This window comes from Plectropomus leopardus, chromosome 20, assembly GCF_026936395.1.
Source record: "Plectropomus leopardus strain MGB_pleo_1.0 chromosome 20, ASM2693639v1, whole genome shotgun sequence".
In the NCBI taxonomy this organism is placed as follows: Eukaryota; Metazoa; Chordata; class Actinopteri; order Perciformes; family Serranidae; genus Plectropomus; species Plectropomus leopardus.
The window spans coordinates 28,664,531-28,683,021 of record NC_142195.1 but is presented as its reverse complement, the minus strand read 5'-3'; the positions used below and the strand labels follow the sequence as shown (position 1 = coordinate 28,683,021).

The 18,491-nt window shown below is 33.5% G+C and overlaps 1 protein-coding gene and 1 long non-coding RNA gene across 2 annotated transcripts in view; both read left to right on the top strand.

The window, feature by feature from the left end:
- Positions 1-11,248: 11,248 nt before the first annotated feature.
- Positions 11,249-14,533, top strand: ved (ventrally expressed dharma/bozozok antagonist). Its single transcript, XM_088071031.1, has 3 exons — positions 11,249-11,486; positions 12,843-13,102; positions 13,875-14,533. Exons 1-3 carry the CDS (start codon positions 11,249-11,251, stop codon positions 14,232-14,234), a joined length of 858 nt encoding a protein of 285 aa, XP_087927157.1. The 3' UTR covers positions 14,235-14,533.
- Positions 14,534-15,596: 1,063 nt separating this feature from the next.
- Positions 15,597-18,491, top strand: part of LOC121959619 (uncharacterized) — a 64,622-nt gene continuing 61,727 nt past the window's right edge. The window contains exon 1 of the long non-coding RNA XR_015775244.1: positions 15,597-15,814. This is a non-coding gene — a long non-coding RNA (uncharacterized LOC121959619). The remainder of the gene's footprint in view (positions 15,815-18,491) is intronic.

Below are 18,491 nucleotides of genomic sequence, written 5' to 3'. Positions count from 1 at the left end.
TGATAATTTCTATCTATTTTAGCGCAAAAATGACATCCTGTTTTAGTGCAAAAATAAAATTTTGATTTTACTGGAGTTATTTTATTTTAGTTAAATAATTGCATTTTATTTCAGTGCAATAATTAAACTTATCCTAGTGTAATAACAACATTATTACTGCTTCAGTATCGACAATGAAATATAGAAAATAAGTCGTCAAACTGGTACTTTTAACAGATGTCTTTACTGTGATACTTTTTCATGTACAACACACACACACACACACACACACACACACACCTGTGTACCACTGACCTGCATTATACAACGTCCTCTTCTTATCTGTTTTCAAGAGAAAACCACGAAGCGGAGATACAGCGAGAGATCTCAGTGAGAGGAAGTCGCATTCGCTGCTGATCGTCAGTACAAGTTTGAGGTACTTTTACTTGACTGTTGTCATTTTATGATACTACTACTGCACGACATTTTAGAGGAAAATATTATACTTGATAACGTTACTTTTCAGATAAAGATTTTACAAACACGCTAAAAGAAACAACAACAGTCTTATAAAATTACAACATATTTTACATTTTTATATATATCATATTTACATTTTTCATGTTTAAAATGAGTCACTTATAATTCCATCAAAACAGACATTTTACACTAAAACTTCTCACATTGTTTTACTGAAATAACTTTCTGAGGCCCAACAAAGTAAAACTGTCTAATATTTCATTTTTTTAAAAAATTATATATATATATATATATATATATATATATATATATATATATATATATATATATATATATATAAAACTAAAAATATATTAGTTAAAAACATCCAAAGACTGAAAAAATTTAATATGCAATATTAAATAGTATACCCTACCATATCCAGTAATACTACTACTACTAATAATAATAATAATAATACTAATAATAATAATAATACATAAATAAATAAATAAATAAATAAATAAGAATAAAAATTAAGAGATTTAACTAGATTTCGGGCATTACCTACGTTAGGGGGACCATTGTTTATTATATTACACTCGTCCATTTCCAGCTGTAAACTTGCTGTGATTTTTTTCCACATTAAGCACTGGTTTATACTGGGGGCTGCAGCTTTAGACAGGAGGCAGCTGTTTTTTTTTTTGTTGTTGTTGTTGTTGTTTTTATTATTATTTTCAGGTAAATTTCCTGTGAATTTTATTTTATTCAATTTTTATTTTTATTTCAGTTATTTTATTTTTATTTATATTTTTATTATTTTTATTTATTTATTTTTTTATTATTTTTTATTTATTTATTTTTTATATATTTTAAAAAATTATTTTAAATTTCTCATCGCCTTTACCCTGCGATTTTAATAGAAATAAAACCAATTTGCCCGAGTTTCAAAGGGTTAACTGTCTAATAATGTGTCAGAGAATCAGAGATCAGTCACGGAGGACACTTTACTGCACAGAGACGAGTTTTACTGCGGATACTTTGAGTACTAAAGTGGAGTTTGAATGCAGGATTTACTTAAAAAGGCTCTCAGTACTTCTGCACTTTGTTCTCCGACGTGTATTAAATCTGCATAATCCCCCTGATGTGGTCCTGCCTTTCAGGTTTTATATAACAGAGATCCTCATTTACAACAGAGTGTGTGTGTGTGTGTGTGTGTGTGTGTGTGTGTGTGTGTGTGTGTGAGAGAGAGTGTGAAGTCACAGGCGTTTCCTTCACCTCTTCCTAACAGCCTCATTAACCTCTAAATACCAGTTTAACATCAAAGGCCGCGTCGGCGCTCACACCTCCGTCTCCTCTTCACGTCCACCATCTTTGACTAAAGACACACGTCTTCACGTGATCACAGTTCATCTGTTTATTTTATTTGTCTCTCAGATTATTCATCCGTTTAAAGTACAAACTCACTCACTACATAATAGCCGTATAGTTTATTTTTTACATTTAATTAATTTAATTTATTTTTTTGTTGTGTTTCTGCATCACCATCGACACATCTCTGTTTTTGACACCGAATGTGTGAACCAAAAGTTTCTGAGGGAGAGGGGGACGTCGTCCCGCCGCGAGGACACTGTCTGTCTGTGAGAGCAGAGACGAGACGGGATGTAGTTTGTCTAAAATGTAAATTAATTCAGCTGCGGATGAAGGAATTATAGCTAATAATAATTTTACCTCATTGTTAAAACTAACGATGCTTTAAGAAATGTAAATACTACTGTTTTTATTTAGCTAACATGCTCCTGTACACATCAAAACCAAGAGTGACTTTTAAAAAAGGGAAATAATGTAATCCTACTCAAGTAAAAGTACAGAAGTACTATCAAAACAATGTAGGTATCAGAGGTAAAAGTACTCATTCTGCATGACTGTCTCTTGCGGTTGGAAAGTACTTCAAGATTGTATTTAAGTACGGCACAGTTAAAAGTTTTAACATCTATTTTCTAATATCAATAAATAGAAAAAAACAAGAAAAATAAATTAAACACCAGAAATGAAAAATCCATCCACCTCCATTAAACTGAGACAAAGATGAAAGTCAGCAACAGATTTTTTAAAATTTTAAACAATTAGAACAGAAGAGAAATAGAAATGTAAAAACTTAATATATAAAATGAAGAGAGCCACAAATAAACACCACAAAAACAACAACAAACAACTTTAGCAAACAAAAATCAACAGCTGACAACAGAGGTTCTGAAATTATTAATTGTAATTTTGCACTAGAATAAATGAAATTATTGCAGTTAAATAAAATGTATTTATTCCACTAGAATAAATGTAATTATTATTCTAAAATAAAATGTTATTTTTCTCCACAATAAATGGGATTTTTTCACTAGAATAAATGTTAATATTGCACAAGAGTAATGGAATTTATAAACTAAAATTTAGTTAAATTATTGCACACCTATACATGTAATTATTACACTAAAATCAATGTAATTATTGTTCTAGAATAAATATATTTATTCCACTACAGTTAATGTAATTAATGCACTGCAATAAAATGTAATTATTGCACTAAAAATGTAATTAATGGACTAAAATAAGATGTACTGAATGCACTACAATAAAATATAATTATTGCAGCAGAATAAATGTAATCAGTGCACTAATGTTAAATGTAATTATTGCCCTAGAATAAATTTAATTAATGTACTAAAATGAAAAAATGCACTAGAATAATTGTCATTATTGCACATTATGCAGTATGTTTGCTCTCATCAGCATGCATCAGTATTTTTTTATTTTTTATTGTTTAACTGAATCGACTCTTTAAATTGCCAACAACACGGCAATTACTTATTTACAACATTTAACTTTTACTTTGAGCTTTTATTTCTGCTTCATCTTTGTTTGCGTCAGTTTTTGTGCTCACATTTATCTAAAAAAAACAAAACAAAACGTGAAAGCCCAAAATGGTTTTTTTCTGTAATCCTGTTTGTGTGTGTGTGTGTGTGTGTGTGTGTGTTATAATAATAATAATAATAATAACTTTATTTATATAGCACCTTTAAAAACAGTTGTTTACAAAGTACTTTGACATTCAAAACAAACGCGTGAACTCAGGAAATAATAAAAAATAAACATCAGCAAACATGCCAGACAGATACAGAAAGTCCAGAACAAAATGCGAATACAAAAGTCAGCAAGAATAACGCAAATATGAGGTGCCATATAGGCCATAATTCACATTTGCCTTTCACACACACCAAAAAAAATCGTTTCACAGAAACAAAAAAACCGTCTCTCAAACACAAAAACACCTCTCATGCTCACACTTGTTATTATCAATAATGTAAGAAGACGACATCACATCTGTGGGGATAAAACGAAGATAAAACGATAAAAACATGAATAAATAGATGACCAGGTAAATAAAGTAAAGCGTGAAAAGATGGTGGGAGCGGGACATTAGAGGGACGGACAGATGAACCGAGTGAGAGAAGCTAAATGAATAAAGAACGACATTAAAAAAGAAAAATAAATAAATCACATAAATGCAAAAAAAAAAGTCTGCAAAAATGAGTTTTTAAGCAGCGATTTAAAAGATTGTGATTCTGCGCCTTATCTCCATGATAAGGGACTCATCCGTCCGTCCCCTGCGTCCCCTGCGTCCCCTGCAGTCCCGGGCTGCTGCCGTCTGTGGCTGAGCGTCTCCTGCTGAGCTCGTCTTTGATTGGCTCCATTCAGACGCTTTCATCTCTAATGGGCCTGTTTGCTGCTCTGTTATGGACACAAACACACTCGGCCCCCCGGGGCGCTGACAGGAGACCAGAGGGAGACACATGTCCCAGCCTGGTCCTCAGATCTCTGCATACAGGAGGTCATGTCTCCTCCTTTATCAGCTGATAAATCCTGAAAAAGTCTCACTTTAAGAAGAAAGTTGATGGTATTTCCGTGTTTTCTTATTGTATACAAATCTCACATAAAAAAGACCGAAAATGTATTAACCCGTCACTCAATACTCGATACAAATATATGCTTTCCTTTAAAAAAAACAACAAAAACAACAGTATTTACTAAAACAGGAGAAAGTATAACTTTTTAGGGACTATTTTTAGCAGCGGATTAATTCACATTTCGTGCTGAAGATTGATTTGTATTTAACTCCAGTCAACTTTTGGCCAAAGTTTGTTTTCGGTGCACTTTATCGAGCGTTTTTCTTCAGATAAATTTACCCCACACAAGTTCTTCTGCACGAGTTCATCAAAAATTATTTCTATTTTTAATTTTTTTATATATTTCTTTTCCTTAAAATATGAATTTCATAAGAAAAAAACTCCTGTCACCTGGAATTTCAGTTCATCAAAATTAAAAATAATATATAAAACTACGTATTAAAACAAAACAAAAAAAATGTAATACAAAGTAATAGATATGTTGTTTTTTATAAATCAAGAATGATTTTAATTGTCATTATACTAAGAAAAATAAGAAAATTTGACAAAATTTGGCGTGGCTTCTGCTGATGTAAAATAAAACACATAAATAAAAGCAGCAGCAGCATAACATTTAAAGATTAACATTTGTGAAAGCACAACTTAAGAAAATAAATAAAGGATACTTAAATTTAATCTAATCATTTAAAAAACAATTTCTTTAATCATAACTGAGGACGCCCCTCCTTCACACTGCTAATCAATCAAAAAAACAACAACAACAAAAAAAACCCCACTAATTACACAATTATCTGCCTTTTTATATATATTATATTGAGTATAAACAATTTGTGTGCACTTAGAATAATATTTAAAATATTTGCAGTCTTATTCTGGTGCAGTTTAGCACAAAATAAAATAAGAATCACAAGTTAAATTAAACAAAATTCCTGATTTTGAACTAACAAAACTTTGTGCTACAATCACCTCCTTTACCTCACTAATAATGTGCATAAATTATATTTTTTGTGTATTTTATGACCTATAAACAGTTTGTTGACAGTAAAAATAATATTCAGAATATTTCAGGCTTATTTTGGTGCAGCTGAGAACAAATCGAGCTTCAAAAACAACCTAAAACGTGAAAATAAGTCGTGTTTGTGATGCAGAACGGATCCCTCTATGCAGATGAAGGCGGCGATGACGCCCAATAATCATTGATCTCCTCGGCCGCCCCGTCTGTAACACGGTCCGTTAGGCCTCTTCCCCTGTCCCATTGATCCCTATCAGCCTCATCAAAGGCTCCCGGGGCTTTGATGGGGCCAGCGGGACTGGTCCTGGTGGACGAGCAGGCGCTGCGACTCCCCTCATCACACGGGGGACAGGAGAGGGGACGGAGGCCTGTCTTGTCCTCAGATAGTGAAATTTAAATGTGTCCCGGGGTCCGGGAGCTGGAGGCGGAGCTGCAGCGACGCGGCTCACCTGAGGCTTCACAGGCTTTTATGGCAGGTAACAGTCAATATCCCCAAAACACTAAAATGTAAAATAACGCCTCGCTTTTACGGTCGACTGTGTTTGTAGTTTTAATTCCTTTAAAAAAACAACTTTTCTACAGCAGTGACTCTCAACTTACGGCCCGCAGGTCAAATCTGGCCCCCATACAGGGCCCTGGTGGCCCCCCAACTACTTTTTAATTCACAATAAAAATAAAGTGATTCACACTGTGAAAATTTTTTTTTACTTTTAGTATCCATGAGGTGCCAGAGAGCATAAAACAGCATCAAAACAGAGGCAGTGGAGGATCCCCCAGACCCTGACAGAGGTCCCAGATAAGACCCTAACGTCCCAAAATCCTGAAAACATCGAAAAATCCAAGAAGTGTCCTAAAATTCTAGAAATGTCCCGAAATCCTAAAATATGTCCTAAACTCCTATGTATGTCTTAAAATCCCAGGAAAGTTCTAAAGTCCTACAAATGTCCAAAAATCTTAGAAATGTCCTAAACTTTCAGAAACGCACTAAGCTCTGATAATCAAAATAATAATAATTTGAAAAATGTAAAAATTTGCATGTATTTGTAGTGTATTTAAAATCATTTTTTTAATATGTTTTTTTTTTTCATCTAAAAGCTTAGCGGTATCATGACAAAAACCTGCATTTAAAGGGTTAAAATTCTAAAATTAAAAAGTATTTGATATTTTTGTTTAAGTGTGATGTTAGTTAAAAAAAATAAACTCAAGATAATATTAATGTAAAATATTTTTTAAAGCTTGATTTCAAAAATCGCATTTTGTGCGCAGAGCGATACGAGTGTGTGATGTTAAAGCTCTAATGTGAAATCATCCGTTAGATGTAGCAGGGTAAAAAACGCAGTATTCCCCTCATAATGTATTGGAGTAGAAGTATACGGGAATACTTCAGTAAGCGCCTGGAGCCAAAACAAGTACTCAAAGCTGCCTGACAGAAAAACAACAGCAGCAGCTGATTGGGTCAGTTAGGAGTTCAAAGAGGTCCTGATCATTTGTTGTCTCTCCGTCACCTCCGCTGTCTGTCTCTCTGTCTGTCTGTCTCTCTCTCTGTCTCTCTGTCTGTCTCTCTGTCTGTCTGTCTCTCTGTCTGTCTCTCTGTCTGTCTGTCTCTCTGTCTGTCTCTCTGTCTGTCTCTCTGTCTGTCCCTCTGTCCGTCTGTCTGCAGCATCCACACACACCAAGAAATGTCAACAGTCTTCCTGCAGCTTTAATAATTCATAAAATCATCACACATTTTGCCTCAAAAATCTAAATCTGCACAGTAACTTTCCACACGCTGCAGTAAAAACTACAACAGTACATGCATCTCATGATACTTGTGTACTTTTACTGCCGAAAGACATTAAATACAGTACTTTTACTTCAAATGGAGCATTTTGTATTTTTAGTCTTTTTGTTTTAATACTTAGTTTAATACCATGAATTATAAGATTACACTTTTTTTTCTTTGTAAAAAAATCAGATATTTAATTAAAATAACAGTTTGACGCCCAAAGAGTTCAAATATTATCAATAAATATTTAACAAAAGAACAAAAGTAACAGAAAAGTCTGGAAAATAATAATTAGTTTTTTGAGCAGCTCCGACAGTGACGTGCTGCGCTAAAATCGATGCCTCAGTATTTTATTGATTTATTCATTTAGATTTTTGATTAAATATTTACTCTTTTATTGTTGTAATTAATACATTAACATGTATTTTATTCGTTTTTTAAAATTATTATTAATATTATTATATAATTTATTGTATTTATTTTATTTTTAGTTATTTGTTTGTTAGTGATTTATTACTGTTGTTATTTTCAGGAGAATTATCTGTAAATTATTTTTTTAAAGCATTTTTAGGATGTTAAAAAGAACTTATTTAACATTACTATTATACAATGTATTGTATTTATTTATTTAAATAACTTTTTAAATACTACTACTACTACTACTACTGCTGCTACTACTACTAATAATAATATTACATCAGACTTATATAGCGCTTTATAGAGTTATTTATTTAGTTTATTTTATTTCTGTCTATGTTGTGGAGTAAAAATATAAAGTAGCATAAAATAGTACTTAAATAAAGCACAGTCACCCTATATTTGTACTTACAATACTTGAGTAAATGTATTTAGTTACTGCCCAACACTGCAGATAAATGTATTTCAGCAGGTCTGTTTTTAATTAATTTATCAACAGTGACGCTGCTATAAATGTGCTTTATTTTGGGAATAAATGAAGTGACAGAAGTTGAAGTATAATTTCAGTTAAAGCGAATAAAAGTCGAGATTATCAGCTGTGACAGCGTCATGATGTCACAGTGGAGTTTATTTACACACCGCCGCAGATATCAGCAGGTTTTTGGGCTCCTGTCTCACGTTGTTATCAAAGTACAGAGACTCTTTGAAGTGACTCAGTATCTGTTAATGAGCTGTTAGCACCTCCTCCTCCTCCTCCTCCTCCTCCTCCTCATCATGATGATGGGTGTGAGTCCCCTCTGAAGGTCGGATCATCCTCTTCGGGTCATTATCAGTCACTTTAACTTGATCCCCAAATCCCGATTTTAGCATTAAAAGACACCAGTTTAAGATGATTTAAGGCGTTGCTGAATAGATTATAGGGAGTACTTTAATGGTACTTTTACTTCATTGCCGGATCAGAGCACTTCCTCCACCACTGGGTTATATATTCGTGATAGTTTTTGTGGTTTATCTTTGTTTCACGTGACATTTTATATCAAACTTCCTCCCACGTTATTCATGTGAGACTTTGGTACTTCAGAAAACCTGCTAAAAGATGTATTTGCAGTATTGGAGAGTACAGTAATTCAAGTACTGTGTCTGAGTGTAGTTTTGAGGTACTTAAGTATTTCAATTTCATGCCACTTTATACCCTAAATTTTAGAGAAAAGAAGTGCTTCTTTTTTACAACAGTAAAATGCTGCATGAGAATGTACATAAATACACGCGTACAAATACACATATTTTGTCCTTTTTTAACATACTAAGTACCCAACCGGTGGCATTACCATTACTCAGTACGTACTCAGTAATTTGGCATTATTTCCCACTTTGCTGTTCACGGAAAAATATACAAGTATGACAAATCAGTACTAATAATAAAAATATACGAAGATTAAAAACCTTAATAAAATAAAAAGAAAACACACGAGATTTCTGGCATCGCTCGTATTAACAGCGTCCACTGTTCGTTAAACCAATACCTAATAAACTTATGACTTTTAGTATTTTTCCAGTAGTAGTAGTAGTATTTTGGGGCGTCCCCACAGTCTGTGAGTGGTCACCAGCCCCTCCAGCACAGCTCACATACGTTATTATATTAAAAATATATTAAGTTATTAACGGAGATTTAAAATACCTCATTTTTACCTTCCACTTAAATTCTCTCAGCACAGGACGTTTGGTTCATTTGTGTCCAGTTTTAAGGGATTCCTCTCATGCATCATCTGCAATATTTTAAAGCAAAATTGCCACAAATGTTAAAAAATGAATATAATTTGGTTTTGGAGAAAACTCTCTTAAGTCAACTTCTTGGAGATTCTTGCAAAAATCTCAGACATTAAAAAAATTAAAATAAATAAAACTATTAAAGGATTAATTGTGAAAGTCACCCCTTCTGTCTTTGGTAAACCATAATGAGGATTTTTCACATTTTTCTGCAGATTAAATGATAACATAATAATCAATAGCTGCAGCCCTCTACATGATCATCTTTCTCTTCCAGTCATTAATCAAAGTGACGCTCCTGAAATCATTAACCTCCATTAGCTCTGTTTGAACAGGAGCCTTCAGGTAAATAACGAGCAGTGAGTGGCTGAATAAAACTGATCCCGGGATGATCCCAGATTACAGACTAACTGTCTGAAAGTCTCTGATAGGACGCGACGCAGAGCAGAGATTCACTCATGACGGTTTATCTGATCAGGATTAAAAGAAAATGATCCGACAAAGATCAATAATCTCAACAAAAGGGAGACTTTCTGGTTTCATATTATAAGATGGACAAAAAAAAAGGCATTTATAGCAGGCAAGACAATTAAAGCACTATAAACTCAGCAAAGAGCACACATTTAAAGTGCTTAAATATAGGAATACCACATCAAAACACTATTTATTTGATAGATTTTTGTTTTAGGACTCAGCAATTTATATATTTTTATTTTTTTTTATTTGACTAAATATTTACTTTTTAATAGTTATATTTTTTTTATATTTATTGATTTTTTTCTTATTTTATTTTTAGTTATTAGTTGGTGATCTATTTCTATTGTTATTTGGGGAAATTCTTTTTATCACATTTATCTATGAATTTAAAAAAATGTACATTTTAAAAAAAATATATGTGGTATTTAGTTTTATTTTTAGTATGCCATTTATTTTATATCACTATTTGCAATGTATTGTATTTATTTAATTAATATTGGGGGTTTTGTTTTGTTACTTGTAAGTTAGTGATTTATTTCTTTTGTTATTTGGGGGATTTCTTCTTAAAAGCATTATCCGTAAATCAAAACAGCCACATTTTTAAATTGTTTTTCTTTTTCAGTTTATTTGTTTGATTTTTTGACTCGGCAGTTTCTATTATTTATTTGTTGCATTAAATATTTACTTTTTATGTTTTTTTTTTTACTGTATGCAATTTATTTTATTTATTTAATTAATAATTATTTTTATTTGTCTGTCAATGAGTTATTTCTTTTATTATTTGGTGGATTTTTTTTTAGGATAATTCTCTGTAAATAAAAACAGCTAAATTATTAATTAATTTAATGTTTTGTTTTTTTTTTATCCCAGAGTGTCTCATAGTTATTTTTCCCATTAATCTGGATTTTGGACAATCAGAGGACACAGTTCAGTGATGTTTAGGTAACAAAACTGTGAAAAGCAGGAGTTTATTTATTTACAGTGAGGCCGGGGCTGTGGAGGAGATGCAGACAGTTTTGGGTGAGGTGTATCTATTATCTTTTTTGGGAGGCAGGAAGGAGGAGGAGGAGCAGGAGGAGGAGGAGGAGGAGGTGGGGGTCCTTCCCAGACTCACTGGAGCCTCGCTGTAACAGCCTCATTCAGACTGAATGAGACGTCTTAATTACTCCAGTTGTGAAAACTAAAGGAGGGGAGGGAGGGACGGACGGAGGACGTCTGCTTTGATCTCAGGTCTGAGGGAGTTTGACGCCCCCTATAAAGACACACAAGCTGGGTTAAAGGTAGTTTAGACTCTTCCAGGACCAGGACCAGGACAGACCACCTCACACCCTCCTCCTGGACACAACTTTTTAACTTTACAAGGATTTACTTTTTTCTGGCTCCCTGCAGGACCGAACGTGAGCAGCCATGAGGGGACATTTCTCCATCGAGTGGATGGCTCAGAGCAGCCAGCAGCAGCCTGCAGGGACGGACCAGGTCTCAGCGTCAGGACCTGGACCTGCAGCCTGTGGGACTCACTCAGAGAGTCTGCCGGGTTTTTACTGCAGGCAGAAGACAGAAAATCCAGCAGAGCAGCAAGAGACCAGGAGCCAGGACCCCGATGGACTCGGCTCTCTGCAGCACCAAACCTCCCACAGTATTCAGGGTAAGATCACTTCAGTCCTGAAGAGTCAAATATGTACTCAGAGTATTTGTACTTTACTTGAAAATTCCCATTTTACATCATTTTGTAGTTCCAGCTGCTTCCAGTATTTTTGACACAGTACATTTACTCGTGTCCCCTTTAAAGACCAAAACAGTATTTTTTTTCTTTTCTCTTATTGAACTTCCATCAGCGTCAGTTAGTACAGTTCAGTAAATACAAGTAAGTAAAGTAACTAAGTAAGTAAGTAAATACTTGAGTCAAAAATAGGTAGTGCATAAAATAAAACAGATAGAGTGTAATTCAAAATATTTCAGAGCTTTTTTTTAAGTGTTAAAGGGAATGAATATGAGAGTTATTATTTGTAATATACCCTCAATTATTTGTGTTTTTTCAAATTATTTATTTATTTAGTTAATTTATAGCTTGTTGAATATTCATCTGTTAGTAAATAACATTAAAATATTGAATACTTGAAATACAATAATATTATAAAATACAAAGTTTCAGCTAAGTCAATAAATATGATTTTAAATAAATGAAATGTTTTAATTAAAATGCTGTACTCATGACATCAAACAAAATGAAATCAAATATATAAATACTGCAATTTAAATGTGATAGAGAGTTTTTGGAGGAGTGTTCGGGTGACTTTATATTTATTTATTCATTTGTCTTTTTATCTTAATCATTCATCACTGGAATTATTCTGTTGTATTTCATTTTGTTTTTTTCCTTTATTTTTTCTGTATCTGTTTATTTTTTGTTTATTATTTATTAATTACCTGTTTGTTTTCTGTTTTTTTTCCCCTCAATTTTCTGCTTTACAATTATCTTTATATTTTTATAGGTATTTGTGTGATTTACATTTTTTTTTATCTGGGAGGCTTGAACTTTTTTTTTAAATTTTCTGTATTAAATTTGTGTCTGTTCAGGATCTATTTTAGATGAAAAAGTTGCAAATTTAATTTAAATTTTTTTTTAAAGTCCTCTGCTGCTTTTTGTATTGTCGTGGACAAATGTTCATGTTCTTAATATTGAGGGGACATGACCCCTGCGTCCCCCAAAATCCCCCCTTTGACCTACAAAAACCTTCTGTGTGCAGACTTTTACATGGGAAGAGCCGTTTTTAACAATGGCGCTAAACTACCACTGAAGTACATTTAAATACTTCAGTAAAAATGTAACTTGCTTTGCTTATCAATAATATCAATATAAATTCGTCTGACAGCTTTATTTTTTTACAAATTCCGATTTTTCCACACAAATGAATAAAGAGTTTGAGGTTTTCTGCGATTTAATTGTAATTTTGAGTTTTAAAATACCTCCTGAGTCTGACGTGTTTCCTGTCTCCTGCAGGGACTGAGGCCGGTTTCAGCAGCGGGACGGAGGAGGAGACCTCCGGCTACGAGAGCGAAGGAGGGCGCTCCCTCTCCCCCTCGACCCCCGCCGACTGCACCTCCACCTCCCCGGCGTCCCCTCTGACGGGGAGGAGGCCTCGCACGGCCTTCACGGCGGAGCAGATCAGCAGCCTGGAGAAAGCCTTCAAGAGGAACGCTTACCTGGGGACGCAAGACAAAGCCGAGCTCTGCAAGAAGCTCAACCTGTCCGACAAACAGGTACCAGCATCAGCACACCGACATGTGTTCATCACGCACGCGCTGAGGCAAAATCTCTGGGATTTATTTTACTTTATGTTCATTTAATGACTCTGATTCAAAAAACATACATTAAGGAAAAATACACAGTATTTCAGCTGATTCCAGTATTTTTAGATTTAATACATTTATAAACTGACCAAAGCAAAACATTAATAAAAACCCCAGCAACAAATAATTAAAAAATCAATAAAATAATTCAATGTAGTTTAATGTATGTGAAAATGTTTACGGTATATTTTAGAAAAGTGTTCAGGGGAATTAGTATTTATTATTTTATTGATTTATGGTGTCTTTTTCATTTTATTTGTATATTTACTTATTTTAATAATTGTATTTTTTTTATATTTTATATCTTCTTTATAAGTTTGCTTTCTTTTTACTGTATTTGGGGGACGTATTTTTTTTATTTATATTTGTGTATTTTTTGTGGGGTTTTTTTTGTTTTATTTATTTATTTAAGCTGTTATTTCAGGAGGGTTGGACTTATTGCTGGGGTGGGGGGTCATTTTTTAATTTTAATTTGTGAATTTAGTTTTACTTTCTGAAATATCTTTACAAAAACATTATCAATTACATTTTTTCTTTCCCAGTAAGATAATTCGGCCTCAGTATTGCGTTTTAAACAAACTGTCTTCAGCCCTGATTTTAATTTACAGAAAAAAAACTTTTATATTCTGCATTTTTTAAAAACTTTGTCTCATGAGACTTTTTCTCCTTTTTTTCTCCTCAGATCAGAAACTGGTTCCAGAACAGACGGATGAAGCTGAAGAGGACGGTGCAGGACGCCCTGGCTCACGCCTGCCAAGCAAACGTGGCCTCTCAGTTCATGCATTACCCCGAGCTGCAGGCCTACAGACCGGGACCCTACCCCAGATACCACTCAGCGGCGGCGGCGGCGGCGGCGGCTCAGGACGCCCCGGCCGCCTCCTACATCCATCCTCACAGCCTGCAGTACAGCTCGGCTCTGCCCAGCGTCCCCTCGCTGCCCCTGGACTCCCTCTACCAGTACGGCAGCCTCCCAGGAGTCGTGCTGCCCTCCGCCGCCGCTCCGCTCGTGGCGTCCTACCAGACCTACCCTCAGTACTACTGACGCTCAGCATGTGTATTACTGTACTCTGAACTGTGATATTTTGTCAGACAAAATGAGATTGTATTGATTTATTATTTTTCTTATCCTAAAAGGATGAAAGCTGCCAAAAATCTGAGAGTCGCTGCTGTGAATCCAACAGGGTGGTGTGCAATACTGAGATTTGTGTGTGTGAATCTGCTTTTATGGATGTATAGTTTGGAAATATTTAAAGTTGAATCTATGAAGTGTTTTATTTGATTTATGTTTGTTATGTCACTGTGAAATCCCATCGTTAAAATAAAATCAGTATTAAAACTTGATCAGATTTGTTTTTATGTGTCGACAGTGAATCCTGTTTTTTTCCAGTGGTGGGACGTAACTACATACATTTACTTCAGTGCTGTCCTCAGGTACATGTTAAGGTACTTGTACTTTACCTGAGTATTTCCATTTTTTGCTACATTCCAGAGAAACTTACTTACTTACTTATAACTGTACTATATTAATAGAAAATATGCATCAGTGTTTTTTATACAACAATAAAAAAACTCAATGAAATAAAAAACAAAATAAAATGAAAATAATGTAAAGAAATATTACAGAGACTTTTATTTATTTATGTATATACTGACTTATTTTATGGTTTGCTAAATTTCCAGCAGTCAGTAAATAAAAAATGCATAAATGAAAATGCTATATATACTTATGACACTCACACTGAGCAATTTTCTGAATAATAAACAATATTTTAAATAAATAAATACTTTTACTTTTCATAATTTAGTAGATTTTCCTGCTTTTATAGCTATAAAACAAAACTAAAACTACAAAGTCTCATCTCTCAAATTCACAATATATTACAGTAAAACCTGAGGAAACTGGTTTTGTTTCTTTCAGAAACATGAAAAGAATAAGGCAATGAGCAATTTAACAACATAAAACCCCCAAAATAGCAAGAAATTAATAAAATTTTTAAAAAAACCCTGAAAATAAGGACACAAGAAAACAATCAAACAATTGACCTGAAAATAAAAAAGATAATTAGAAATAAAAAAAACAAGAAATTACCTGAAAAAAACATGCAGAACATTTATATATATATATATATATATATATATATATATATGTGTGTGTGTGTGTGTGTGTGTAATGTTTTGTTACATCATAATATAATGTTAATGTTTTTTTCTGTAGCATCATTTTTAATACATAAATATAAGGTATAAATTATCTTGCCAAGTTGGTCATTGCATTATTTTCTTTCTCTTTTTTGGAAAGAAATCCCACCAGTTTCCCTTTGGTTTGAAAGGGTTAAGCGGTGACTTGAGGCTCCGCCCGGCGGGCACGCTCAGTAACGCAAATCAAACACACCTATGATGACACGTCATCAACAGGTGCACGCTGACGCGCCGGGAGCTCGCGCTGGATCCCGCAGGTGGTTTCTGTGTAAACTGGGGATGTTTTGACCTGCAGAGACACGTGTGGACAGTTTGTACTGGTTTTACTGGGACGGAGAGGCGGAGTGGACCGGATGTACTTTGATTCGGGACTGAAGGAGCAGAGAAGTTGAGCACGAGACCATCATGGTGACGCTCAGACAGGTGAGTCAAAGAGCGGCACGCGACCTCTGACGGCTGAACTGTACTGTGTGTTGCCAGGTAACAGTGTGTGTGCACTGTGCTGTAAAAGCTGTGTGTGTGTGTGTGTGTGTGTGTGTGTGTGTGTGTGTGTGTGTGTGTGTGTGTGTGTGTGTGTGTGTGTGTGTGTGTTTGTGTGTGTGTGTGTGTGTGTGTGTGTGTGTGTGTGTGTGTGTGTGTGTGTGTGTAGCTGCTGTTGATTGTTTGTGCATCGTTGTGTTGTTGCTTCGGTGATGTTTTGCTTTGCTGTTTATTTGTTTTTTTAAATTTATTTAAATAATTTTCTGTTGTTTTTTTAATTCCGCATGTTGATTATATTTGTTGCGCGCGCCGCGGTGTCCAGTTGTTGGTTATTTTTGTGTTATTGTCAGACTTTTGTGTGTTTTTCTGGCTAATTGAGTGAAGCCGCACAGAGGAAGTTGTCCAGGACTGTTTCCGTGTCAAAATGTGTCCCCTCCAAACCGACCCAAACCCTGAGTTTTTTTCTCCTTTAAACTTTATTCTGATCAAAAACTGGCTTTTACATTCATGAATAGAAACATCAAGTAAAATTACAGACTAAACTTAATTTCAGAAAATAAACAACAAAAACATTTTTTTAAAAAAGGAGAAATTAAAAATAGTCAGAGATGACGTCAGAAATTAAACTATGAATCAAACGGTTTATGTGCACAGCTTGTTTAATTCTAATATATTTCAGCGCTTTTTTGAAATTCAGCAGCTTATTCATAAAGAACCCGAACCCTGAGTATGTTTCAGCGTTTTAATGACTTTAGCACCTATTTTTACATGAAACACTTGTATAATTCTTTTTTATGTTCTATTTTATTATTATTTATACGTTTTTCACTTATTTTATTTATTTTTAGTATTTATTTTGATTTAATTTATTTATAATTTATTATCTTTTAAGCCTATCTAGTTTTTTATGTAGGCCTATTTATTTTTGTTATTCCCTCGTCTCTTTTCCCCTTCTTTTCATGAAATATTACTTTTGCATAGTTTATATTCTATGCTTTATTTTGTATATTTTAAATTGTTTTTTTTAACACTGCAAATTTGATCAGTTTGATCAATTTGGTAAGACCATGTGGACCAAACTTTTTATTTTATTTTATTTATTTTTTAGTTATTTTATTAAAAAAAAAAAAGTTTTTATAAGAAAAACTTACATTTTTAAACATTTTGTCAAACCTCACCACTGAGGAGGGCACGATTTTATTTTTCCTGTTTTTCTGTTTGACGGGGAACACGTCTGATAATTTGTTGCTGATGTTGTTCAGTTGTTTGTTTGCTGCCTCCACGTTTAATGCAGTTTATTTAGTGGCCTGTGAAGATGCTCTTTCATTTAACCCCTTCCTCTTCCTTTTAAAATACAAGAGTATATTTCAGCTGACCTGATTTTTACTTTAGGCTGATCTGCTACATTTTACACAAGTACTTTTACTTGAGTAAAGTTTCTTTTAGGTAACAGTACCTGTTCCTTGAGTGCAATACTGTCATAGCTACTCTTTCCATCTTTGATTATAACAGACCTAATATTTACTTTAAGTACTTTTTTAAACGTTTCATAAACAATATATTATTATTCTCTTCGTCATCTTTCAACCTACTTTTTTTTTTAACCCTTAGGGTTCAAATCAAGCTCTGAAAAATATTTTACATTGATATGATTTTCTAATTTCATTTAGTTAATTTCTTAACCAACACCAATCCTCATCATAAATATCAAATATTATTATTTTATTTTATTTATTTATTTTTAAAATTTTAACCCTTAAATGCAAAGTTTTTATCATAATGCCATGATGTTTTATATAAAAAAAAAAATAAAAACACATTATTTTACACAATATTTTCAATATTCTCCACTTAAAGTAGATTTTTAAAATACTTATCCCAGTCTGGGATATGTCAGTGATCAGCAGCTACATTGACTGTGACAGGTCACCTAGTGGAAATAGCATGTATTTCCTCCATATGCCAAATATGGTCAAAATGACCTCATCAGGTGGAAAATAGTCAAAATGACAAATTCAGAGTCAAAAGCCCAGAATGACACCCAGAAATAATACAAGTCCTGTTTTTCTGCTCTGATGGCTGTGGGATCAAAAATGTCAGTTTGAATGGGTTTCAATGGAGCATTTTTGGACCTGAACAGTCTGAATGTAGCTATTTAATTTATTTTATTTTTTCATCACTGCAGCACTGACTGGATTCAGGTTTCAGCTCATTTTCATGTTGCACAATTACTGAGAAATGACACGTAGAACAGACTGAGCTCATGTTCCTGGTAATAATATTTCTGGGAATTTAGTGGGTTCAATGACAAAAAAAAAAAAAAAGACTTTACCAGTAGACCAATACATTTCTAAGAATTTAATGTCTTTAATACAAGCAGCTCACATTGAATATGTTTTCAGAATATTTATTTCTGAATTTAATGCTTTTAGGCCAAAAAAAAAATCCAATACATTGAAATAAATTAATGTATCGATGTTTTAATAGTCATTGCGTATATTTTACTATTCATTTGTTTTCTGGGTGTCTTTTTATATATATATTTCTACCATGTCTTATCCTCATTGTGCTTTCTATTATGTGAAACAAATAAACCAAACTAATAAATTAAAATTGTTTA

Excerpts from the sequence above, each read along its gene's own strand:
- ved (XM_088071031.1), top strand. The coding sequence starts at position 11,249 with ATGAGGGGACATTTCTCCATCGAGTGGATGGCTCAGAGCAGCCAGCAG. Across the intron at positions 11,487-12,842 it reads AACCTCCCACAGTATTCAGG|GGACTGAGGCCGGTTTCAGC; the intron begins GTAAGATCACTT and ends TGTCTCCTGCAG. Across the intron at positions 13,103-13,874 it reads TCAACCTGTCCGACAAACAG|ATCAGAAACTGGTTCCAGAA; the intron begins GTACCAGCATCA and ends TTTTCTCCTCAG.